General features: G+C 41.4%; 1 protein-coding gene across 3 annotated transcripts; it reads right to left on the minus strand.

Annotated features, from left to right (window-relative positions):
- Positions 1–733: 733 nt before the first annotated feature.
- LOC114354895 (uncharacterized) lies at positions 734–26,985 on the minus strand. 3 transcript variants are annotated; one of them, XM_028307483.1, is made up of 25 exons: positions 21,354–26,985; positions 19,979–20,192; positions 19,581–19,892; positions 19,355–19,491; positions 18,649–18,792; positions 18,228–18,330; positions 18,042–18,137; positions 17,372–17,509; positions 16,349–16,489; positions 14,353–14,472; positions 13,956–13,982; positions 12,969–13,155; positions 12,343–12,544; positions 11,695–12,047; positions 11,115–11,304; positions 10,121–10,291; positions 9,434–9,605; positions 8,782–8,903; positions 7,636–7,838; positions 6,608–7,147; positions 5,178–6,049; positions 4,390–4,802; positions 2,534–4,093; positions 2,329–2,441; positions 734–2,099 (listed from the first exon to the last, which is right to left on the minus strand). In XM_028307483.1, exons 1-25 carry the CDS (start codon positions 26,804–26,806, stop codon positions 2,038–2,040), a joined length of 12,045 nt encoding a protein of 4,014 aa, XP_028163284.1. In that variant the 5' UTR covers positions 26,807–26,985; the 3' UTR covers positions 734–2,037. The 3 variants fall into 3 exon arrangements, with proteins under 3 accessions (XP_028163284.1, XP_028163283.1, XP_028163285.1); XM_028307482.1 differs by having other exon boundaries at positions 5,178–6,047; positions 6,603–7,147; XM_028307484.1 differs by lacking the exon at positions 13,956–13,982 and having other exon boundaries at positions 5,178–6,047; positions 6,603–7,147.
- Positions 26,986–27,194: the final 209 nt, after the last annotated feature.

The raw sequence follows: 27,194 nt of genomic DNA on the forward strand, positions 1-27,194 counted from the left end.
CACTTCTCTGGCCTCTATATCTACAGGATGCAGAATAATTAGCTCATATTATGTATAAAACAAAGACTGGCAGCTAGATAGACAACAAATAAAATTGTTCCGACGATACCAATAAATCGATGTAGTACGCTTTCAACACGAAATCGCATGTTCGTGTATTTTTGTAAGCCTATTCAAACTAAAATAATTCTAAACATAATTAATTAGCCTCTGGCCGAACTGCCGGACGCAGAATCATACTAAACATAAGTGTATGATACCCGAAACGAAATAGTGGCGATTTCGTAGCCTAGTGGTGAGTAAATTAAATTTAAAACGTGTAAAAGACCTCGTCATACAAAAAACATGGATATATGTAGTTTCCCATCCACGGATTCTGTTTAATGAAACCTTTATTGTGACGTGTTATCAAACTATACTAAGTCTTATACAGCCTCCCTTGCATTATTTATTATGTTTACTAATCATTTATTATTCGGTACTATTTTTGTATAACATTTTATTTTTATTTTATTCAAAACACCTCTATTTTATAACCTATTATGAAGATTAATATTTACTAAATTGTAGCATTAAATATGTAAAGATCTCTTTTTCAGATTCTATTACATTTTAAGTAATTTGCTTTGCGGTTTAATCACTGTATTATAGTCATTAAGATATTGGTTCTATACTTTTTAAATTAAGCCAAAAATAAGGTTTACTTTTATGGATTATTTTTAGGTCGTTGTAAATTGTACATAAAGTAATGTATTGCAGTACAATATAGTGGATCTTTACAAAATGACTAGATTTGTATATCAGTTTTAGTAAATAGTATGAACAAATATGTATCTCTAACCTTTGTTATTATTTTAGCATTTATTTTATTTAACAAAGATATTTTTAAGTTTAAAAGTGATATAAACGACTGGTCAGTCATCGTCATGGTTCGTTCCATCGGTTTGCTACGAAATTAGTTTTTGAATTGTTTACGTAGAAGCTTTAATATTTTATTTAAGTTATATTCATAGATAAATGTTAATATATTTTGTTGTAATTGTAAGAGAATATACAGTTACAGTAATCAATAGTTTTATTTAAAATTACAATAATAGGAAAATTATGTAACTTTTATTACGTTTACTTTTGACATATAAAATACAAATAAACTCGTAATCTGCATTACAAATAGACAACAAAATGTGATGCTATTGTTTACAATACTATTGAATTTCTCAGGGGAGACGACTATATTGGCAAATTTTTCCATCTATTATTCTATAAATGGTCAAATATCGTCTTGATTCAATCGACATTTAAGGTGGCACGAAAAAGAGACATAAAATGAAAAAATGTTGCTCAATAGTTACACCATCATAGTTTTTAGTATCACACTTTCTGTTGCACAGTAAAAGCAGATCTATTACGATAGTAACTTAAAATAAACAATTTTAAATTAATTGTGATATCAGCACGATTAGATGAAATAAAAGTGTCAGGTTATTATGATAATTGTAATTCAAATTTACCATGTTACCATATTGACTTTAAACAAAGAAAACAAATTAGTTTTTACAACATATTTCGAGTTTCAAATGGACTTCTCAAACCCCTGCAAGATTCGTAGTGTAATGCACAAAAACACTTCACTGTTGCTATAATAGCACTTTACACAGCGACTGACAGAGCTTACATAAGTTGCCTATAATGTTATTGAAGGTATTACACATTTACATTTAACACCTATGTCGAAGCAAAACTTATATCTACTGTGTCGCATACGCAACACCTAAATATTTTCTATATTATTTAATAATGTCAATCACTCTATAAACATTTATAAAACCATAAATTCCAATGTTCAGACAAATAATAACTCGTAGTTTAAAAACAATCATCCACACTATCACAATCGAAAACAATCAATCATGTTGATCAACACAATCTGTACTTAAAATAAAGTGTTTCATTCGTTATAAAAGTAAATTAATAGTATCACTTCTTACACATAATTCTGAAAATCATCACGGTTCACACAACACGCGCTGACTCGAGTTAGTCCAGCTCTATGATGTCATCGATGTCGTCCAGGTTGAAGTCCTTCAACGTCATTGGCTCTGAAAACAAAAAAATGATTAGTTTTAATTATATTGTAACCTACGTAACAGCAAACAGTTACTAATCCTTAACTATACAAATTTAAAAGAGTCCAACACCCTTTAGCTTATGAATGCTGTCCTGTCACTCAATCAGTGAATATCAAGTGTATAAGAAGTGAATATAAAAAGCAGATGGAGATACGTAGAGCCTAAATTACGATCATAACGTAGGTATATATATACTAACTGTCAGTCTTTTTCTTTTTCGCCAAACTGTTATCAACAGGCGCAGGTCTCTTCTTAAGTTCTTGCTTTGGCGCTGGAGTAGATTTTTCGGCCGCTTTTTGAGCTGGTTTTGCACTGGAAATAATAAAATATATTACAGAACCATATACGAAACAAATTCAAAAATCTCTCAGATTATAATTTAAGGTTTTTAAAAATATACATACGTGGTGGTCGGTTTGGGGGTCACTGCAGCCTTGGAAATCGCTTTACCGGTGGAGCATAATATAATGCTCTTCGACGTACCGACCACTGTGGTCGGTTTCGACGGCGTCGTCTTCTTCTTGCTTATCTCTTCTGGTTTTTTTATAGATACAGGCGGAAAATCGACGTCTGTCAAATCCACAGAATCCAGGATTTTATCTTTGGCTTTAGACTTCTGTGGAGTCGCTTTCGAGTTCGAGACGGGCGGTTTCACAATGGACGCAGACGCTTTCGCCGCAATCGTAACTTTCTCGGACTTCCGATTTCTCTCATTCGCGGGTATATTGATGGTGATAACCTTCCGGTTGGCTGGCGCGTCGGTGTCGGCGGCCTGTCGGGACGCGTAGTCGCAGGCCTCTATGTGGACGACGTTCTTGAATATGTCACTCGGGCTCGGAGATCTGGTGATGCCCCTCGAAATGTCTTTCGCGGGTGGGACTTTCGTTTCGGGTGGATGTTTCGGCAACTGGCTGCTGCCCCGGAGCGTTCTGTTCTGCACGGGGGCGGCGGGTGGGGCTTTGCTAGGGGCCGGCGGTGCTTTGCTCGGGGCCGGTGGCGCCTTGCTAGCCGGCGACGCTTTGCTAGGGGCGGGAGATGCCTTGCCGGCAGAGGGCGGCGGTTGCAGAGCGACCGTCGGCAGCGAGGTCAAGTCTTTCCTGTTCAACACTTCGATTTCTCCGCCCTCGGTTATACGCAATATGTCGCCCGGTCTGCATTTTCGTTTCAGCGGTTTCTTTGTGACGACCTCGGACCTGGGTTCCGGGACGGGGGCCTCGACCGGCGGCTGCTCGACGACCGCTGTCGAAACACTGGCCGAGTTCAAGATGTCGTCCGAAATCACGATCGGCGCCTCGAGACTCGTGATGTTGGGCTGCGGCGCGCCCTGCGCGTTGTAGTGCACCTTGCTGAGCGCCACCGGCACCACGGGCGGCGGCTGCGCGAAGCCGGACGCCGGCACCAGGACGAACTGCGCGCCCTTCGGCAGCGCGTCGCTCGGGCCGCTGTCCGCGTTAAACGTGGAGTTAAAGACGGAGCCGGCGGGGACTCGCCGGAGAACTCGAGGCCGGCAGGCGGAGCGGATCTGGGGGGGCACGCTGTCCGGGCGGACGGCGGTGAGCCCCACGGGCACGGGGGCCCGGCGGGGGGCCGCCGGGGGCCGCTCCTCGTCGTCGCTGTCGAGGGAGATGGGCCCGGCGAGGTCGGGCGCGGCGGGCTGCGAGGCGTACACGGTGGTGAGCGGGAAAGAGTGGCGGTCGAGGGACTTCACCACGATGGTCTGGCGGCGACCGGGCGCAGGCGCGGGCGCGAGGGGGGGCAGCGGTTGGAGGCCCAGGCCGGCCGGGGCCAAATGCACCGGCGCGGGGGCCGGGGCCAAATGCACCGGCGCGGGGGCCGGGGCCAAATGCACCGGGGCAGGGGCCAGGACCGGGTCGGTGACGATGCGGATGTCGTCGTCGTCGGGGAGTATGCACTCGTCCGCTGTAGGCGTTTCACCGGACGGCACTTCTGCGGCCCTTTGGAATCTGGAAAAATAAATTTTGTCGTTGAGGGCGGCTATCTAAAGCTCTCACATCTTGTAATTTTGGGCTTACTCCACTATTCCCCGTCGACAATCCCCGTCAATTAGAGCTTATAAAAATAAAATCTTAATATAACGGGGAATACTGAACTTTTTAGTTCATTGATCCCCATTATAAGTTCCAACTGGCGTTAATTAACGGGGAATAGTGGAATAAGCCTAAATTTTGCTCTATAAAATCTATCTGACGTTCTGTTCGTACAAGAACTATTATAAGATAAACGCAGTCATTATACTCACAGTCCTACAGGCACCACGTTTCCAGTAGGGACTGCCGGCACCGCAGGCACCGGTACTGGCGAGCAGAGGGCGTCAGGGTTAAATCTACCAGGTCGCAGTTTGACCTTGATCTTCACGGGCGGTCTCTTTGCTGTCACGTTCGTTTCCACAGGTTGACTGGACACAGTCGTCGACTCTGCGGCTGTATTTTGTATGGGGAGTTTTTTCGCTGAAGCAGGTCCAGGTTTGGACTTAGTCACGGGCGTCGGGGTCTTCTTGTCGGCGTTGAAGGCCAATTTCAAGGCGGAGTTGGCGGAGGTGTCCTTAGCGGCCGCGGTCTCCTGCGAGCTGATAGGGTGCTGCGCCAGCATTTCGCTCGTGGACATCTTCAGGTTGCTTTTGTGTAGCTTCCTCAATACCTCGACTCCGAGAACCTGAAAAAAATAGGTTTTTTTAAGGTCAGTTTATCGCAGAGATGAATGACAATGTGAACGCTTTGCAGATTGAAAATAAGCTGATATTGAAACATTGTGATACGATTCATTCATAGTGAGTGTAACAGCCGTGTCTATGATTATATGTTAATACTAGCTTTTGCCCGCGGCTTCACCCACGTGAAATTTAGTTTGTCACAGATCGTCATAAATTATATATATAGCCTATATGTCGTTATTCTGGATTATAAAGATAAAGTTTCATCAAAATCCGTTCAGTAGTTTTTGCGTGAAAGAGTAACAAACATCTATCCAGACATCCAAACTTGTGCATTTATAATATTGGTAGGATTTTACATAACGTTGTGAGCTTACCTTCACAGCTATGTCATAAATGGGTCCGCTGTCGATGCTTTTCTCGTTGGCCTCGTACTCCTTCAGGGCCTTGAAGGTGCTGTACTGCGCGGCCAGGGTCGCCGCGTCCTCGTCCAGCATGGGGTTGCCTGACAGGTAGGTGTGCGCCACGATCTTTATAAAGTTCTTGTTGCTTAGCAACGACGGGTGGAGCGGCACCGACCCCTTCTCCGCGTCTTTAGAGGTAGAAGCCGCCGGAGATTCCACAGAGGCAGTTTTCCTACGGGCCGGCCCCGGCTTTCTTTTCGGCGCGCTCGCTAATGGTGCACTGTCCTCGTCGTCGCTCAGCACTATACTCGACTGCTCGTCCAGATTTAAAGTCTGCAAATCGGTGTACATCGGAGTGCCCTTCTTTTTCGATTTCGAGTTTGCGGAACTTTTGGTTGCAGGCGGATCGTAAGCGTCCCGATCCTGTTTGATGTTAAATTTGTCGAGAATGCTCGCCGTGTGCTCGAGCGTGTTGAATTTTGATTGAGGGGGAGGGCGAGCGTTAGCATCGTTTTCACTGTACGGGAAGGTCTCGCTCGAGTACGTCAAGTCGTTGGAGCCCTCGTCGTTCGGAGCGTGTCGTATCGGCACCTCGGGGAAGAACTCGTCGTCGCGCCAGTCGTCGTCGTCGATGTCGATGACGGCGACGCCCGCCGAGTCGAAGTTCTTCTCCGCGGCGAGCGCGGCGCGGCGGCGCGTGCGGCCGTCGGTCTCGGGCTGAGGCTCCGGCTGCGCGGACGTCGACGGCACCTCCTCGTACACGTAGCCCTTCCTCATCTTCTCGGGCGACTTGCCCTTGCGCGGCCGGCCCTTGCCTCTCGGGCGGGGCGGTTCGATATTCTCCTGTTTCAAAATCAAAAATCAAAATCAAAAAAATATTTATTCAGTTTAGACCACAAGTGGCACTTATGAACGTCAATAGAAAATAATAAAAAAAGAAAAAGGTAGCCCTTATGGGGCACTTTACATGTCTCCTTATCTTTTGGGCCCTACCAGCGCTTCGAGACAAACATATGGCAAGTGCTGAGAAGAAACGCCGGAACAAACTCAGTCACCACTTATTGCCAGGAATTATCTAACGGTAAGAATAGTCAAATTTAAGTACATCAAATATGTGCAGACTGAACTGACCACGCATCCTTGTCATCAATATAGTCTCGAACCTTGTAGTACCCTTTGGACATAAGGGTATTTTTTATATGTATCTTAAATTTGTTTATTGGCAATTCGACAAGGTTGTGTGGTATTTTGTTAAATATGGTAATACATTTCCCCAAGAATGAATTACCTATCCTATGCAACCTAAATGATGGAACAGCAAGTTTATTCTTATGTCTCGTGTTAAATGAGTGGACGTCACTTTTCTTAGTAAATAAATGTATATGTTTACGGACATACATAATGTTTGACTGCGCTCGGTTCGCCGAGGCCGTGAGATTCAGGTTCGTTTATATCCGTGAGCGGCGTCATAGGCGCGGCGGGTTCGCGGCCTAACAACACGCGCGCGATGCTCATGGTGAGCTGGTCGCCTTCGTCGAGCTGGTCGAAGTGGCCGCCGTGCACGAGCGTGCGCACGCGCGCCACGAGGTCGGCGATCTCGCGCGGGCCCTGATTGTTCTGGTAGTTGTGCTGGATCAGGATGTGCGTGATCTTCTGCACCATGGACTCGTCGAGCGTCTGCTCCGGCTCGGGCGCTTCGGGTTGTATCGGGATGCAGCAGTTGACGACGCTGTTCTTGGTCGGGCGGCCCTTCTTGCCCTTGGCCTTGGGTCGGCTCGTCTCCGCCAGAAACTCGGGGTCGTTCGGGAGGATGCTCTCGTCGGTTTCGGTTTTGATCCCGCCCGGCTCGGTCTTGGCGCACTCGGCGATGGAGGTGGGCACTTTGACCTTCACTTTCTTGATTTTCACGGGTTGCGGTTTCGGTTCCAGCTGCTGCATTTCCTCTGCATAAAAATAAAATTAATGTTACTTTGCGCTTTGGTAGCTCAGGGTTATTTCGAGATATTATATTTGCGGGACGATGGCGAGGGTCACGTGATTTTCTACAACCCAGTCGAATTAACTGCGTACCTAGCAGCCGTGAGGTAATATCAACACCATGATATGGACGGGGGGAACGCGGGGAAGTGAACCACAGAGCTCCTAAGCGAGGTGCGCAGTTAACTCCATCGGTTCGGTTTGTATAATTGCGTTCGTGATCCCACGTGCCGCTGTGTACAGCCCTGCTCGAGCGAGCAGGGCTGTACACAGCGTTCAAGCGTTCAAACGCTTGAGCGCAGCAGCGAGTCGTGCTCGTGCACCGCGTGCTACGTGCCGCGTGTAACTGCACCCAGGCGGCGTCGCGCTCGTGCTCGGGCAGCCCCTGCTCGAGCGAGCCGCGCAGCAGCGAGTCGTGCTCGGGCACCGCGTGCTACGTGCCGCGTGTACTCACGCTTGCGCGCGTGCTCCTCCTGGAACTGCACCCAGGCGGCGTCGCGCTCGTGCTCGGGCAGCCCCTGCTCGAGCGAGCCGCGCAGCAGCGAGTCGTGCTCGTGCACCGCGTGCAACGCCGCGTCACGTGCTACCCGCAACAACACGACGTCTTCCACGCCGACCGCCACGCCGCCTGCCACGCCCACGCCGGTCTCGTCGTACCTTTGAAGACCGAGTTATTAAATAATAAAGTACTTTGATATTCTATCATTTTATTAGTCAACACAATCCGTTTCCATGGAAAACGTCATACGACACGGCCATAGACATGACAGTGTCCTCCCCCGTTAATTCTTCAGTTAATGGTGACTGCTCGTGCCTGGAGCATTTGGTCCACGTGACGCCGCACGGGGGAGGACACGGCCATAGACATGACACAAGTCAATGAGTACAGTGCGCTCGCTAGAGAGCGCGTATAAAAAATGTACGCAGAACTGACGGCCGATGGGGCAGCAAGGTTCTGGAATGGTCCGCGTACCGGAAAACGCAGCGTGGGACGTCCACCTACAAGGTGAACTGACGACATCGTAAAGGTAGCAGGGAAGCGCTGGATGCAGGCTGCTACCAATCAATCAATGTGGAAAGCATTAGGGGAGGCCTATGTTCAGCAGTGGACGTCCTATGGCTGAAATGATGATGATGATGAAAATTTTAGCTTTTTTACGTCTCCCGCTAGGGGCGCTGTACGATCCGTCATACATTTAATGTTATTTTTTGACGCGCTCACTGATATAAACTCACACTAGGCCCTCTGTTTGCGAAGCGTAAGCTGAGCTTTGCATTTGTGTAAGTGATCGCCAAAAGTAGAGCCAGACAAAAAACTTAAAAAATCGCAAAAAAAATTGTATGGAAAATTAGGTGAAGTGTCACAGATGTGCGTCGGACTTACGGGACGTGTGTAAGTGCCCAGAAAAGGACCTACATACTAATAATTTGAATTAAGAGTAATGTAGAAAACCGGTCCAAGATTCATCCGCTTTTGCACGAGCGAGCCGTGGCTCTTATGTGAAACAGACATATAGACGCCGATGTGAGATCAAATCTGTGCGGTAATATCAAATAAATACCTATTTAAAATGAAAAAAAGAGACAGTTTGCCACTTACTTGTAAAGTTCGGTGAGTTCAGCCATGTTGTAGTGACGGTCAATCAACTGCTCATCGACGACTCTGCAAGCCACCGCTTGCTTCGTCACCGACCGCTCGTAGATCTTTTGTTCCATTGTGCCCTAAAACCACACTTTAGTCACCAACAATTCGGAGCAATTTTAGTTATTTATCAAATAAACTTTTACTCTTTAGCCACATGAAAAGAAGACCTGAAAATATTGTAACTGATTTCTGATTGTACGGCCGAGAGGCAGTAGCTGTAAGGCACCGCTCCTGTGCCCGGGATTTGAGGTAAGGAAAGAAACCAATTCCCTAGTGAGCATAAGAGTCCCTATTCCCTAAGATACTAACGCCCGTATTCACAAACGATGCTTGCTTAAGCAGCAAATCGAACGCACAGCGTTGAATAGAGCTCTGTGATTGGTTCGTGTGTCATCCTGTGCGTCCACGCGCACTGTGAGACCTCATAGTAATGTTTGTGAATACGGGCGTAAGTCCCTAGAGCCCAAGCCTCATATCTTCCAACCAAATAAAGAACTCATATCTTCCAACAGCTATACTCTGAACATAAAGCACAAAAAATTATGCATTCTATCTAGTGCCATCTGGTACTTGGCACTTATAGACAACTATATTATAATGGACTTACCATCGCCACTAGACGGTAAATGTAGCAATCCTTCTTCTGCCCGAAGCGGTACACGCGGAATATGCTCTGTATGTCGTGCGCAGGATTCCATGACGTGTCGAGGATGATGACGCGGTTGGCTGCTGTCATGTTCAACCCGAGCGAGCCAGCGCGCGTCGATATTAAGAACAATCTGGAAGAATTTGTTTGATGTTATGCCATATAGAAGGTAGATTTTTGACATGATGCAGTGATGTCAGGAAGACGATTGCACGTTAAGTTTTGCATGTTATGTAGTTGTAATAGGAACGATCTGAATCCCAACGGTTGCCGCTACGCTGAAACGTTCTTTATAAGCTCTATTTCTTTTAGAACTGCAATTTTGTACTCTGAATGAAGCCGTTAATAATGTTGTTATTGTTAGTTGGCCAACTCCTGTCGACATTCATCTATTTTGAACGCTCGTGTTTATCGTACCAAAATGTTCCCTCTGCACGATTTAAATTTAAAACTTTTTAAAGCTGGCAAGTTTTAGGGTGCGCGGGTGCACGGTAATGCATGCCTGCAGCGTGTGGCAACGTCACACCATGTGCGCCACACTACGCTACTTATACAATTTTTGATATAGACAGGCGTCCGTGAGCCCACGTTGAGTTTTAGTGGAGGCCCTTATAGTGACGTTTACGACATCAAATGACCCTAACTCACTTGGTCTTATGGTTGTGCTCGGCGTTGAACTCGCGACACCACTTCTGGCGCACCTCGGCCGGCACGGAGCCGTCCAGCCGGTAGTACTCCTGTCCGAGGCTCCACTTGTTGATCTTCTTCAGGAAGTACTCGAGAACATCCATCGTGAACAGGGACGTTGAGAATATCAGCCTGTGAAAAGTAATAACTATGAGTAACGGCGAGTTTGACACTTTTATTAGCACGTAAAAGTTCAAGCGACCACCAGGTGGAAGATACAGAATAAATTTGCACAACGGCGTGAGTGCAGCCGTACGATTTGACAGTCTGTAGCTACGCGTCGGCTATTATAAGGCTGTAACTTGACCTTCACTGGTTGGGTTTTTATTGGCGGTCAAGCTGTAGATCCTGGCTACACAGGAGTAGCAGCGGTGGGAAAAAGAGGTGGGAATAGTCTCTTATTAGGTTTGTACATATTTCTCCTATGCTGACGCCGCGGTCGTTATATCACGTGGTTATAGGTGAGTATTGTGTATATTTAGTCGATTACAGTAGAACGCCGATTATCCGAATTAATTGGGACCGGGGTCGATTCGGATAATCGAAAATTCGGATAATCGGACATAGACTGGTAATAGAGAAAAACGAACTGTCACACATAGAATAAACTTTAATAAGTTTAAAAAACAGATATATTTCTACTGAGCGTTATTGTAGAACTGCTACAATAACGCTCAGTTGAAATATATCTCAGTTCCAAAAAAACAAATCAAAAATTACTTGGTTTTATTTTTTTATATTACGCTTAGGACCGATTCGGATAATTGGCGATTCGGTTAATCAGCGTTCGGATAATCTGCGTTCTACTGTACTTATTAATATAGCACACTGTTTCGCTGACGAAATACAAACAAAGAAGCTTGATGTCAGCGTAGAAGGAATTCAAGCCTAATCTATGTACCGTTCGTGCTCGATTCGTTCTGGTTTCTCTAGACTTTATTTAAGCAGGACTCACACTTTGTCCTGCAGCGCGATACTCTCTTCGAGGATGCGGAACACAGCCACGAACTTGTTGGAGCTAGCCAGCGAGTCAAGCATGGCGCCTTCTTCTAGGTACTGCAGCCACCAGATCTCCGTATCCGTGGGCTTTATGTCCTCGCTCGCGTGTAAGTCTTCGCTGGCCAGGTCGTCTTCGCATTTTTCTTCTATAATAACAATTAAAAGTACCATCATTAGTTTTAAACTGCTAATGTTGTTAAATAAAATGTATAAGAGGTAAAATGATTGTTTTTGCTTTTTTGTATTTTTTCTACTATTTGGAACTACACTTTCTTCTAAAAAGTTAACAATTTAGAGTATACACACAATAAAAAATATTTTTGTACAGGAGAACAATAACGTACTCGTATGCGTAATATCATCATCATCATCATTATTATTTCAGCCATAGGACGTCCACTGATGAACATAGGCCTCCCCCAATGATTGGTGTTGGTGGCGGCCTGCATCCAGCGCCTTCCCGCTACCTTTATGAGGTCGTCGGTCCACCTTGTGGGTGGACGTCCTATGCGTAATATGGTCAAGGAAAAACATACCTTTGACCTTATTCCTAGTGGTCTCCCCCGTCCTATTCTGGAAGTTATGCAGCACCTGAGGATGCGACCATATCTTCTGCAGTATATGAAAGTCTTTGAGTATACTCTTGTTATTCTGCGTATTGCTGTAGTTTTTCAGGTAGTGCTTGTATAGATCCCACTGGCATTTGGTGAGAGATATGAACACTGTGTACTCGTGTTTCTTCGGCAGGTAAGGGTAGAGAACCGAAGCCTCCTGCCTCTGGAGGCAGCCTTCGAGAACTTTGTGCAGGATGTGAGTACGAGCTTTCATCAGTTTGATGTCCTCTTCTCTGGAATCTCTGTGCTGGCCGTTCATGATTGGGTTCTCGAATCTGGGAAGAAACATTTTGAGACGTGTAAGTTTATACTGTTTGTTTCTCAGAGCAACATTTGTACGTTTCTCGCACATTAATTCAGTCGACTGTACATACTACAAAAAATCATTTGAAAAAGTCATGATGGAAGAACCAAAATCTACTATAAAGATTTAATAAGGGAAACTTTTGCGTTTGCTCGTGTATTATAGAATAAATTTCGCATTTCAGACCCGTTGTTCTCAGTTTCAAACCAGGATCCTTTAGTTACCGCATGAAGCACATATATTTCTTTCAGAACAACTTGACATACCTATTAGAATACTCCGAGTAGGTCCCCAGTAGGTTCGGCTTGACGAAGTTGACCATGCAGTAGTATTCGCGAAGGTTGTTCTGCATGGGAGTGCCAGTTAGCACGATGCGGCGCTTCGTGACCACGCGGCTCATAGCCACTGCCAGCACCGAGCAGTCGTTCTTGAGGAGATGGCCTTCGTCGCAGATTATTATGTCTGGACCTGTGATAAGGGGGTGCACTTTATGCAGTTTAAAAAGGGGCTATTTCGCAAAAAAAAAAATCGGTTGCACAAGTCAAACGATATACAAATACGGCGCTTGATAGCATGCGGCTCATGGCCACTGTCTGCATCGAGTTTTTATTATGTTCGAACCTGTGAGAAGGTGGTCTACGAAAAAATAAACATTGTTTTTTTTACTATCATCATCAGGTCATTTAGTCTCCAATAGAGGACGACCCTCTCTAATTTACCAGTGGCAAAAGGGAGGATTTGACCTACACTCCCCACGCTGACCAATCGGGTCTGGGAGGGCAGCTATTCGTTTATTTAGGGTACATAAAGAGGCAGTAAGGAAATATCTTAACAGATTTCTACACAATCGTAAAGATTTCCACACAATCTTTAAGATATCAACAGTACTGACCTGGGTCTAACAAAGCCGTCCGTATCTTGTTGACGATGGCGGGCCGCACGTCGTCCAGGAAAGGGTCCAAGGTGGTCAAACTTCGGAACAGCTCGTAGCCAATGATGAAGATCCCGCCGCCGTTATACCAATCTTCTAATTGGTAGGCGCGGTTGGAGGTTTTCTTCAGTTTCGATAACTCGAACACCTGGATGAGAGACGAAAAATAGTACCACGGGACAAGTTTTGTCGGTTTCTGTACGCATACAAAAACATGCTATGGCCGCGTGGCGCAATTATTTAAATACAAACAACGGAATTACAAACTAAAATAAAACCACGATTAACAAAAATCCTAACGAATTACTTTTCTTTCAGTTAAAACTGAATTTCTGACTATTTAAAAAATATGTAGGAGTGTATTAAAATGCGTATTTTAATTAAATTAATTATTTTTACAAATTAAAAGTCAATAATCGACACTGTGTACACAATTCGTAAGCAACCAGCCACGTGTGCCCCCACCTCGCTCGATTGCTCGAGTCTATAAAAGGCGGATACGGTGTGTCAACAGCTCTGTCGCTGTCTAACCGTCGGACAGCGCGCATCGGTGCTCCAATGTCTCCTTCGTCAGGTGAGTTAATATTTTTATTGTTTTATTTTAGAATTAGATGTTATAACAGGATACTCTGTATTTCTATTGCAACTTATCATAAACGCCTATTATTAAAAATATTATGTAAAAAGTATTTCACCATTTTACATTACAATAGACGATTACGGTAAATGTGTGAACCGGCCGTATTTTGCCCGTAGCATGAAGCTTTTACGATTCAAACTGTAGCCCTCCCCACGTCCTCACAAACTTAAATTCAAAACAAAATCGCCAGCAGTAAATTATCTATAAAGCACATAGAAGCGCAAAAAAAGTCATGCAATCAGGAAATGACAGTTTCGCAGGCAAATTACGTTATGTCGTGCCAAAAATGGTGTTTTATTAGTAAGTACCTGAAGTTTCCTCCGCAATTTCGCTGGCTTGGAAAATAATATGAAAATGGTTATTTAATGAATGAATGAATGAATGAATGTTAAAGCTGTGTTATATCAGTCGGCTTTATTATGGGCAGTCTTGGTTAGTTGACACCATCAATTAATTAACATACCTACTTTAATTTAATTATGTAGGTATGTCAAAATGTTACATTAAGTTTTTCTACAGCAATTTTGGATTCAATGACGTCACAAGTTCGCCTAGTCGCCTACTCAAAACTGCGAACTTAATTCAGAAATTCGTGTTTTCAACCCTACAGGAATATAATAAAATGTTTAGTTATTGATCTTTGAAATAAGTGAATGGTATCAACTAACCACAATGCTCACACGAGTTAAAACATAAGTTCTTTACCTTGATCTGGTTGGTGACGGGTCCGATCCACTTGTGTATCTCGTCCACCCAGTTGAGTACGGTGGACAGTGGGCAGCAAACTAGCACGCGCTGCATGCCCACGCGTGGGTGTGTCAGCACCTGGGAACCACAACAAAAAGTAGTGAGGTTAGATAGCCAGTTCCTCCTGGTTGGTGATTCCGGGAGAAGCTCGCTTCCACCTTCGGCTTGATCGTCACTTACCATCAGGTGAGATACAGGCCAAGAGCTTCCTCGTTGTGGATAAAAAAAAAGGTGGTTGATTCTTATTACACAGACTATAAAGGTCAATTAGGTTTACTTTTTTCTTTCGCTCCTCCATTTACAATAATGACAGATAAAAGATACGATAAGTATTTGCTCTCACCAGTTGGTGTCACTGTGAATGAATAAGGTTCTTGCTCTTGTCACTTGCTAGTGATTAATACAGTGATGCGAACTGGTGAGCGCAGACTGAAGCGGTATAATGACTATCGAATTTGTACAGGATATACCTTTTATAAAATTACCTTCAATGTATGTCAAGTGATTCTGCAGTGCCTTTAGATTTAGGCTAAGAACTCACGGCGCGATTTTCACCAGCGCCCGCGGCGGTTGTGGAATTGCGGTTTTATTTCAAAACTCACGGGAGCGGTTATTTGCGCGGTTATTCTAAGAACCGCGCCCGTTGCGGGCGAAAACCGCGTCGTGAGTTTGTGCATAAGTTTTTACATGTATCTGCATTCTACAGAAGCTGCGGGCCCGCAACCGCCGCGGGCGCGGGTGAAAATCGCGCCATGAGTTCTTAGCCTACCAGTACATAAATTTTATGAGTTGATTGAGCAGATCAACCCAAATTCGTTTGACGCTGAGGTGACCGCTTGAAGGCGCACCGCTCATCAGTGGTATCATTTCTTAAGTGGACACTTAGCTTTATAACAACCTCGTGCTTCCAGGTGTTTAGAGTAGGATACGCATCGTGTGCAGCATCTAAATTATGACTTGAATGAGCTAGGCAATCCAAATCCTTGACTGCTGTGACCGCTTAAAGGAGAACCAACCATTTCAGAGCTATCAGTGGTACTTAACATTTCTTATGTAATCTCACGAGTCAATACATGTAACAACCTCGTGCTTCCAAGTGTTAAATTGCCACCTCCAGTTGTAAAGGTAGAAACCTTTTTATTATATTATTTTAGCTATTTTCATAGTATAATGTCATACGGCATATTGCTGTGGGGCTCAGCTGCGGACATTGAAACTGTGTTTGTTCTGCAGAAGAGAGCAGTGCGGGCCATTTATAACCTTGGACCCCGATTTTCCTTGAGAGAATTCTTTAAGGAGATTAATATACTGACAGTAGCTTCACAGTTCATTTATGAAAACCTTTTATATGTTCGCAAAAATGTAGAGCAATTTACTAGAAAGAGTGATTTACACAAGTTCAATACAAGAAACAAAAATAAACTTGCCGTTCCAAATTTCAGACTGCACAAGATTTATTACAAGATAATTGCACAAGATAATTCATTTATGGGGAAATGTATTAAACTTTTCAATAAATTACCACAAACTGTTGTAGAATTGCCCATTCATAAATTTAAAGCACATATCAAAAGCACCTTAATGAAAAAGGGCTACTATAAAGTTGATGATTATATAAAGGATAAAAATGTTTGGAATGTTTAACTACCTAGCTCGCATCAATACTTATGACTATAATTTGTATATTTTAAAGACTGTAAAACCTTGAAAAGAAGGCTGACAATAGTGACTGAGTTTCTTGCGCTGCTTCTTCTCAGCACTGGCCCATTTATTGTCCCGAAGCAGTGGTAGGGTTAATATTGGGACGTGTAAAAGCGCTTTTTTAAAGCCTATTTGCAAAAATAAATGAATTTTATGAATGTAATTTTTAATTTTATTTTATAAGTTTTCTTTAGTAATTCCTTTTTGTACAAGCAATAAACGATTATTATTATTGTTAGAGGAGAATACGCACCGTGTGCAGCAGCGCCAGCACCTGCAGCGTCTTGCCGAGCCCCATGCAGTGCGCCAGGATGCAGCCGCCGCCCGCCGAGCCCGCCGCGATCGCCTCCAGGCTCTCGAAGCACGCGTCCCACATGAACTTTACGCCCTCGTACTGGAAACATTACAATCATTAATCACTAAGCGTTCCTGCACACGATGCCGTCACCGCGGCGTCGGCCACCGCGCCGTCGCCGCACCGACGCCGCGCAACTACTGTAGATACGAAGCCCGCCACTGCGCCGCCTCCATTTGGTTTGACCCTCTGTTTGATTGATTCATTTCATTACCGGCCGTGTACCGTGCACGTGCGTACGCGGCCGGCAATGGAATGAATTCAACGTAGGGAACGCGCGCTGAGGTGGCGCGGTAGCGGGCTTCGCGCGACTCATATCTACAGTGTAGTTGCGCGGCGTCGGCGCGGTGACGGCACCGTGTGCAGGAACGCTAAGGCTGGGTTGCACTATCTTACTTTAACTTTAACAAACGTTAAAAACTGTCAAACTCCATACAAAAAGTACCGGTTATCGTTATAGTCACTGTAAAAATTAGCCTAAGGCTGACGAAGATACACGTAGCGGCCTATTACCCGCTACACTAGGTAAACGACAAACGCAGCAACGCAAAGCGGAGATATCAAATAGTCGGTGTATAATAGTCATATTACGTCGTGTCGCTTTATGTGGCGCACCTTCGCTCACCGCGCGTGTGGGAAACCCGTCTCACGCATCCGCGTCACACTGAGTCTCTCGTATTCTCAGGCTCAGGTTATTTCGACAACATGACACAGATGAGCGATTTATGAATAAAGCTACTCAGGTGAGCTGAGCATTTATTTTAAAACTTTGTTACTTTTTATTTCAACAAGAGATAGAGAGAGAGAGAGAGAGAAAGGAGAAAGGCAAAAGAGTTTTGCTTAGTGAGTTTAGTAGGTATAATAGCGTAACAATAATTTTAATTGACTTTACAAACTAGTACGTCATGAATGAAAGTTTACCTGATGCGCCTTCATGACCTTGGTGAAGAACGGGTGTATGGTGACGACCGGGCGGTTGGCCTCGAAGTCATACTCGAGACACACCTCGTCGTTTATGACGAGCACGTTCACGCCGTCCTCGCATTGCATGATGTCCCTCTGAAATTGACACTCAAATCAGCCGGATTTTCCGCGAAATATGAATGACGTACCATTTCATCAGCGTATTGTGGTATAGTTGTGGCAATTCACGAAGGCGAGTGAGCTTTACATGTGTGGTAGGTCGCTACTGTTCGTTTTTGAAAAGTGTTGGTAGACATTACACTATCGTTATGTGCATGAACACGTACACGTACAGGTATCTACACACACAAAAGTGCCTTCGTGAGTTGCAAGAACTATAATGAGGGCTGTCGTTTTTATAAGTAACGGTTGGCACCACTGACGATTAACCCTTCTCTACAGTGGCGCCATCCTGGTGAGTGCAAATGCGATAGTCCTACCGCTTCAGCGCTCACCAGTTGGTATCACTGTTTTCGCCACTAGCAAGTGACAGTGACCATACTCTACAGTAGGGCCAAGGGTGAGAGCTAAAACAAAAGCCCTCATTGACCTAGACTTGACTTGGTTACTTAAGAATCAGAAACGTCACAAAATAAGTGCATAGTATTACATGGGATAATGAACTTACCAATTTGTTTTGCCTGATGTTTATTCTGCGTTTGCGTTCGAATTCTTCCATGTTAGCCACAACAGTACTTCTTGCTAGAGATTTCTTGTCAATAACCTGAAAAATAACAGATACGGAACTATTGCACATATTCTGAAACATTATTAACTAATTATAGTGACACTGTTTCGTATAAGTTTGACATACTTTTCTGATATTCCGCCTGCCTTTGAAATAAGCGGCTTGTTGCCGCTTGGGATGAAGGGACGCATCGTTCGACGGGTCGCCAAACAGCTCTCGCGTTAGCACTCTGAAATATAAGTTGTTTTGTAAGTAATGCACAAAAAGATGACTGTTTAGATTTTACAACTATGTTGTAATTTTTAAAAATCTTCGGATGAAGCGAATCGTATAATATTGATCGAACTTCACTTTGGAAGTTCGTTTGATCATTATTAACTTGATAAGGGGCTTTATTACAAAAAGTTAGACACTGGTTGAACTTTTGTTTAAATTGACATTTAGTATGGAAATGTCATTTTAAACCAGTGATAGTCCCGGTGTCCCGGGTTTCACTTTTTAGTAATAAGGCGGAAGAAGTATAAATAATAATTAAAAGGTGACGTACTTCAACTGTTTCTGTCGCTCCAGCATCTTCTTTTTCGACACGCGCCGGCCGCGGCCGCCGCGCCTCTTGATGTACGCTTCGGAACTGTCTCCGCGTCGCGTGATGAACTCGCTTACCAGCTTCGCGCGTTTCGCGTCGTCTTCTCTGGAAATAAAAACAATATTTAATTTATCTTATTTATGGACGCAGTGCACATCAAGTTATTGGGATCTTTTGTGCTTCCCTTTATCTTTATTCCCCCTCATCCCCAAAAATCCTAACATGAAGTGAATATTTATTTTAAAGCGAGGCAGAATAGAATAAGCACAAGTTTGACTACAACGCTGTGAACTAAAAGTGGAATAATTGAATCATTAGGACTTAAAATGACATTATTAAAGACTATGCACATTTATAGACTCAATCTGAAATACTCATTAACTGTGACCATATTTTTTATTTAACTATAAATTCATAAAAAATGATAATACTTCAATAGAAGCAAGTCGTCTACTTAAGGTATTTTATGTTTCAGACCTATAACACAGAGCATACACTTAGTACCTGTAATCAGGTTACCTGTTTCTTTCAAATTGATAGGAAAAAAAATGAATAGGAAAATTTTAATTGAATATCAATTTAAAAACACCTGTGATTGAGACAACACTTAACTTTGAATTATATTTGGGCAGTAAAGTACTGTTCATTGATAGTTACAAAAACTTACCGAGTGGTATCACTTTTCTTCACCATCCTCTTGAGCAGCTTTTCCTTGATGGTGAACCATTGGTGTTTTTCTTCTTCAGAAGACGATTCATCGTCATCTTTATTATGTTCTTTTGAACTTGTTTTGCTGGAGCTTTTCTAATATAACAAATGATATTATATTAGTTTTGTATATTACAGATTTTAATATTAAAAAAAAGAAACAAAAGAAAAAGTCATATTATTACCTGTTTATTCCTGGAAGGGCGACTTTTAGAAGGTGCAGGCTCAACATTATTGTCCAAATTAATAGGAGCATGCAAGAGATTCAGTTCTTTATTCATCATTTTATCTGCTGTCAGCATCACTGGACCAGTTGGGACTTCTTCACCTGCCTTGGTTTTAGACTTTGACTTCTTAGATTTAGAACTTTCGAGCTTATCATGCTCATCCAATGGTTCGCCTTTAATTTTGGGGATACCAGATTCATTTCCATCACTATCTTCATCATCCATTAGTGAACTTTTCGCCAAATGATTATCTGATGTCGGTTTGGACACCTGAAAATAGCAATATTAAAGAAATACACATTTAAAGTACATATTATGGAAAATTTATACTTTACTTTACATAAACTAAAACTTACCGAAGGAACTTCGTCATCTACACGATCACCTTCGTCCTCCGAAGGCGTCAATTCGTCTGCGGCGTCAGAAAATGTGGGCGACATCATCCCTGAATCAAGGTTACTACTGCAGCCTGGCTCCGAACTGTTATCAAGAATTTTACCCTTCGATTTCCCTTTACTGACTTTACCTTCCTTAGTACTTAGCCTGTTTAGGGTCTGTAGATTGATCAACCTAAAAACCACAAGAATTGAAAATGTGTATGAACTGTTATACAGTGTGAGTCACGTTAAAGTGTACATATGAAATTAGGTGAAACTAGACCTATTTTTATCGACAAAAAAGAGGTCAAAATTTGTTTGAGATTTTTTTAAAAATTTTTATCAAATTTTTTTTCTTCCAATTACTTATTGTAAAGAAAACGTAATAACTTTTAAACTAAGCAGTATATCCTGATAAAATAAAAACAGTAATAATGCTAAATAACAGGCGATACTAAAAAAATACATAAAATACACAAAAAAGGCCAAAAAATAATAAAAAATTATACTTTTTGAAAAAAATCTGCTTAAAAATTCGTGTTTTTTTGGTTATTTGATAAATTTCTCCAAAAAATGCCCCTATAACTGGTGGTTTTTATTACTTTGTATTATTCTCTATCGTATTACCTTCGTAAAACTAAAAATCGCATGTCTCTATCCCTATCACAACATTTGCTATGATCGTTTGAACAAAGGCCTGCCACAACATTATTCTCCGCTACAGGTAGAGACAATTTTAATTTTAACTAAAATGCTTATTTTACTTCGAAATCTTTTGTTTTTATTTGAAATCTAACTTGTCTTTATCAAAATTACAAATCTAGAGCCATTTTCAGTTTTGTTGTTAACGAAGCGTTGAATGGCGCGCCCGGAGAGGCTTAGTTCAAACGATCATTGCAAACGTTGTGATAGGGATAGAGACATGCGATTTTTGGTTTTACGAAGGTAATACGATAGAGAATAATACAAAGTAATAAAAACCACCAGTTATAGGGGCATTTTTTGGAGAAATTTATCAAATAACCAAAAAAACACGAATTTTTAAGCAGATTTTTTTCAAAAAGTATCATTTTTTATTATTTGTTGGCCTTTTTTGTGTATTTTATGTATTTTTTTAGTATCGCCTGTTATTTAGCATTATTACTGTTTTTATTTTATCAGGATATACCGCTTAGTTTAAAAGTTATTACGTTTTCTTTACAATAAGTAATTGGAAGTAAAAAAATTTTGACCTCTTTTTTGTCGATAAAAATAGATCTAGTTTTATCTATTTTCATATGTACACTTTAACGTGACTCACACTGTATATGAAATCAAATTATTTTGCAAGTTTCGATTTATTAATAATAATTACCTATCGACTTCATCATCCTCTTCGTTCTTGGAAGCTATATCTTGATACGTGAAGTAGGTTTGCACAAAGGACTCTGGCAGTTTTTCCAAAACTATTTGTGCATTTTGATATAACTTCGTATCACTACTGTCTAGCGGGTAACACTTCCATCCATGACGCTCTATGCATTTGTCGTCATTGGGTTTAATTTCTTTGGCGTCTTTTTGTAGGATTTCTTTACCGGATGTTATGTTTTGCGTCTTGGTTTTCGGGCCTGGTCGTCGTTTTAAACCTGGCGGCGGCTCTGAGAAGAAGGGCATTGTGGGTTCACATTCCAACAACTCGACTGGTTCTTCAGGATTTATTATAGGTTCACCTTGATTCGTCTGCGATTCTGTTTGATCCACTTTGGGTAAAATTTGATCATACACATATTTTACATACTTATGGTATGATGATATTTCGTTTTGATCTACTGCACTGAATCCAGAGAAATTGCTAATACTGGGACTTGCATTTCTTACTTCATTTATCTGTTCTGTTGAATCAACATTACTGCACTGTATTTCATCATTAGTTTTTGTATTCTGACCTTCATCGGGAGTCTGAACATCTTTTACTTTCTCAGTAGTTTTGGAGTGCTTGGATTTATTTTTTTCTTCTTTTTGCTTTATTTTGTCTTTTATCGATAGTATGTTTTCATTCTCATTTTCAGACTCAGATGAAACAACTTTTTTCTCTTCTTGTCTAATCTTGTCACGCATTCTTCGAGTTAGGATTGCTATTTCATTTGTAGGTTGAGCCTTCTCTTTCGGTGGTACAATAATTGGTCCCTTATTTGGTCCAGGTTTATTATCATTCTTTTTAGGTCTAGTACGAGATCGTTTTTCTGGTTTCTTTTTTCCAGTTACTTTTTTACTATTAGTACTCTCATCTGAACTGCTTTCCATAAGGCAGTTTTTTGCATTATTTTCGATGTGCAATGGCTCGAAGGTTTGGGGGACTAATAAGCTCATACCCATATCATTTTCAGACAGGTCATCAGGCTCAAATTGTCTACGAATTCTTGAAGCACTCTGACTGTATATTTCACCTTCGTCATTTGAGTATGTTTCATTAAGGCTATGCATCATTTTATTCGAAGACACGAAAGCTTCAAATGTATCAACATCATAACTATTGCTATTTTGTCTTTGCGGAACACGCGATGTACGAGGTGAAGTATTAGGAGCATCTAAATATTCAGTTTTGGTAACCACGTTTTCTGGTATTATAGTCATTTCATCTGGACTATGCCCCAAAGGTTCAGATTTGACAACAACTGAAGTATCTATGTGATCTTGAAATTCATCCAATGGCTCCGTTTTAATCCGAGTTACGAGGGGTTGAGCTTCAACTAAATCATTTGTGAGTTGTTCTTCTTGTGCATTACTATCTGTCTCTGGTGGCAGAACAGGAGTATAACAAGATCTCAACACTTTCATTTGGACTTGCGATAGCCATTTATTATCAACATTGGATTCATTTTCCAAATTGTTTGTAAATTCACTTTCTGTTTCATCATCATAAAAGTTACTGTTATCATCCTCATAATAATCCTCTGCCAATTCTGACTCATCAATGTTATGAAAAGCTTCTTCTGTGAGTGTGTTAATTGAATTTATGGTCAGACCTTTATGATTGAGCTCCTCATTAGTATTACCAGAAAAAACTTTTGTGACTAGGTCAAAACAGAGATCAGATAATGTTTTCACCTTGTTAGGTAATATTATACCATTCATAACTTGGCTAGCTTTATTGTTGTATATTAAATCAACAATACACTTAAATGTGAGACATTTTAAAGATCTTGGCATAAACATCGCTTTTTTAGCAGTAGCTTGTGCAATGTGTTTAGATAGTTTATCATCCGAACTCATATGTGACCGGAGCAAATCAAAGCATATGGAAAATAGTGACTTGACACCATTTTTATATTCATACTTCAAATATTGCTCATCTAATATAATTGTTTGAAGTTTATCCTCATTGTTTAGATTGAATGAATCAGAAATTTTTGTGCAAGCAGGTATTTTCTCTTTAACAGTAAAACTATCAGGAAACATCTGTTTTAATATTTGTTGGTGACATAATGTCTTTAATTTTGGTACTGATTCAGTAAGTTTGTAACTCTCATCTTGATCTAATACGGTTACATTTGGGGTAAAGGGGTACTCCCAATCGGCCTCTTCAAATTCACCTTTATCTAACAAAGAAGATGATGATTCGCAATCGGCATATTCGTAATCAATAGCTTTGTCTAATGACATTGATGCGCTTTCAGCTTCATAAATACTTTGTTCGTCAATTAGATCTTTAGAATTTTCTTCTCGTGCGACATTAGCAATATTAATAATATTGATACACAATCCATATAAAGTATGAGGATTAAATTCAGATATTTTGGAAGTTGGAGATTCCAAGACACTTGTTTTATTGACACTGGACTTGGCATTATGAAGATGGCTTTGTAAAACTTGAGTGCAAAGAGTGAACAAACTCTTGGGACTAAACTTTTCATGACTTTCCGTGGTGCTGTCACAAATGACACTGTTTGATTCAGAAGAATTACTCTCAGTGATGCAATGTCCACTAGCATTGGGTATTCCAGTAGTTACTGAAATATCATCAGCATTGGTAGAAAAATAACAACATATACTTTCTTGGCTTTGTGTCAGCCATTGAGGCGATACATAAGGAGCACATGCCGCTATAGCTTGCTCACGATAATATTGCTTGAAAAAGCTATTTACCATCTCAATTGTAACATAATCAGGTGGTTTTTTATTTCGGCTGTCCTGGGCTAAAAAAGACTGCGTAGGTTTAACTTTTTTTACCATAATCGAATCATTTATCCATACTGTATGCCGGCCTTTGATATTAATTTGTTTAGTGTCAGGTTTTGTATCTTTAGCAGGGGTTTTTTTCGCAATTTTGATGGATAATTCTTTATTAAGAAACACTGTTTTTGGGTTGAATGCAGGAGCTGCCTTTTTCTTTTGTGGCTTCTGAACCACTGGTGTCTCGATAATTTCACAATCACTATCACTACCTTCTTTAGGAGCTGCAGTCAGAACTTTAGGTTGTTCCCTATGCTTCTGTAAGTTATGTGCGTTTAGGAAATCATCATATTGTTTTGCTAAATCGTCTTCCATTTGCATTAAATTATGCTTTGCTAACTTAAACAAAAGAAATGATTTTCTAACACAATAGTCCATTTTGAATGTGTCAGTAACATGACTTGTGTTTATTTTCTTTTTTATAAAGTCTTCTGATTTCTGAGTCATCAATTCACCTAATTCAGCAGTAGTTTTGACAATACTGTTCAAGAATTCACAAGCTTTTTCTGACTGTTTAGTTGTCAGTGTTACATTTTCTTTCATGGGTATATCATACACTACTGCAGTCTGAACACTAGCCGATGTAGTAGCAACTTTTTTCGTTTGAGTGAAGTTTTCTGTAGTCTTTTTTCTTTCATTTGGATCTATTACAGGAATTTCAAAAGGCTGTACTGTCGATTTCTTTTTTATTTGTATGTCTGTGCCTTGAATTTTCTTGGCCAAAAAGCTTTCTATGTCTTTATTTTTCTTATCATCATTAGTTTTGATGATTGATGGCTTTAAGCAAACTTCAATGTCATCATCCATTCCACTCTCAGGTTTTGGTACCACATTGTCTGGGACGGCATTTGATGTTATTTCTTGAACAGATTTTATGCTTCCTTTTTTTGCACCTTTAGTAGGTGACCCTTCAGATTTTTTACATGGTCTTTTTCTTTTGTTTTCTATAAGCTCATCTTTAATGTTATCGAGTTCAATCTCACTATCTGAATCTGAAGATTCAGTTCTTTTGCCATTACTGTTCTTGCCAGGAATATATTCATCATCAGAATAATTTTTTCTTTTGCTACACCCTATAGGTTCATCATCCGATAATTCAACATTAGCAAAAGGATCTTCATCAGACTCTTCATCATAGTGCAATGGTTTTCTGGCCCTCCTACGTGTTGGTCTTTTAGAAGTATCTTCTACTAATAAAGAATTGTTGGTGTCAGCATTATCTTGTGGTAAAATTTCAGATGTTTCTTTGTTCTCTGTATTCTCACTTGTGATTGTATCTATTTTAAGTTCAAAGTCAGTTATATTAGAGTTTGTTTTCTGACTTTCATCAAAAATTATTCCATTACCTTCAGTCATTTCTAATTCCATTTGTATTTCATTTACTTCACTAACTGCAGATTGTTTAGACTCTTCACAGATATTTACATCATTAACAACTGATACCTCACCTTCTTTTGATGTTTTTAATTTACTCAAACAGATGTCGTCAGTATCATCGTCACCTTTATCTCCTTCGAAATTCATTAAAGTAGGTTTTATTTGTTGTTCCACATTATTGGCTTCACTTTTTTTAGGTCTACCTCGTTTGCCAGGACTCTTCTTATTAGGTTGGTTAGGGTTAGTAATATTTTGATCCAAATTCAAATTGCAATCTTCAGCTTGCAATGCACTTTCATTCAAATCATTCTCAGATTTTTCTATAGACGGTAATCTTTTGCGTTTCACTCGTTTCTGAGTCAATGCATTAGGTATAAGTTTTTCAGATGTACTTGTAACATTTTCATTATTTTTACCAGCATTTGATTCTGTATCTGATATCTGTAGTTCTGGGTTGACTTTTTTGGGCCTGCCTCTTTTTCTAACAGAATTATTTTGATCAGAGTTATAAGCAGGCAAATCCTCAGGTGAGACAGGAACATCAACTTCTTTTTTACTTACATTTTTAGGAGGCCTACCCCGTCTCCGAGTAGCAGGTGGCGAGAGAACTTCATTTTGTTTCTGAACACTCAAACTTACATCTGCTGAGGTGTCATTATTTTCATTGACCAGTTCAGAAGAATCTAAACATTTTTTTTTCCTACCCCTTCTTGATCTAGGTTTAACAGTTTCTTCTGTCACTTCTCTATAACCAGGTTCGTTTTTGCCAGTTTCGGCAGAGAGCTCAGCTGTTACCTCCTCATAGTGACTAACCTCTGAAGTGTCAACAAGACCTGCATCTAAAACATCAACATGACCTGCATCTGAAAAATCGTTATGACCTGGCTCTGCAATTCCTACCTGACCTGCAGCAATAACTTCGCTAGTAGAGTACGGCTGGTCGCAAGGCCCAGACATTTTATTTTCGTCGAATCCAGATTCATTGGTACTGTTTACTTCGTGCACTTGCTCTTCACAGATTGATTCCAAAACAACCTCATCTTCGTAGGGAATGTCACAAATTTCGCTCATGAGATCTGGCGCTTGATTTTGTGACGGTACAATATCCGACAGAGTAATGAATTCATCCTCTTCATACATAGATTCAGCTTGAAATTTCTCAAATGCGTCCTCTGTTGTACAGAAATGGCTTGCATTCAAGTTATTTTTTTCCGACATTTTGTTTAGTTATCATCTCCTCACCCACCGGAAAAAGAACACGCATTATTTGTTTAGATCAATGTCCATCGAAAATGTTTCTTGAAAGTATTAATTTCAACACATTCAGCAAAAACACAGCTTGTTGTTAGCAGCATCAACTCGCACGGGAAAAAATCTACCATTGGGTAGACATAGACAATAAATTAAATTAAAAGTTGCCAACCTAGGAAAAAATCCTACCAAACAGCGGCGAAGCCACAGATTAGGCGAAGCGCGACGCGAATGCGCGAGCGATCTCCTCTCCTTGTCAAAGACCGTGGCGCTGAAAAGGTTAATGAGCTACTGAAGTACTGAGCTAGTTCGTTAGAGTAGCTCGATGGAGAATTATAGTTCCAAAATACTGGAC

This window comes from Ostrinia furnacalis, unplaced genomic scaffold, assembly GCF_004193835.3.
Source record: "Ostrinia furnacalis isolate ACB-3 unplaced genomic scaffold, ASM419383v2 OfSCF2256, whole genome shotgun sequence".
NCBI classification, from domain to species: Eukaryota; Metazoa; Arthropoda; class Insecta; order Lepidoptera; family Crambidae; genus Ostrinia; species Ostrinia furnacalis.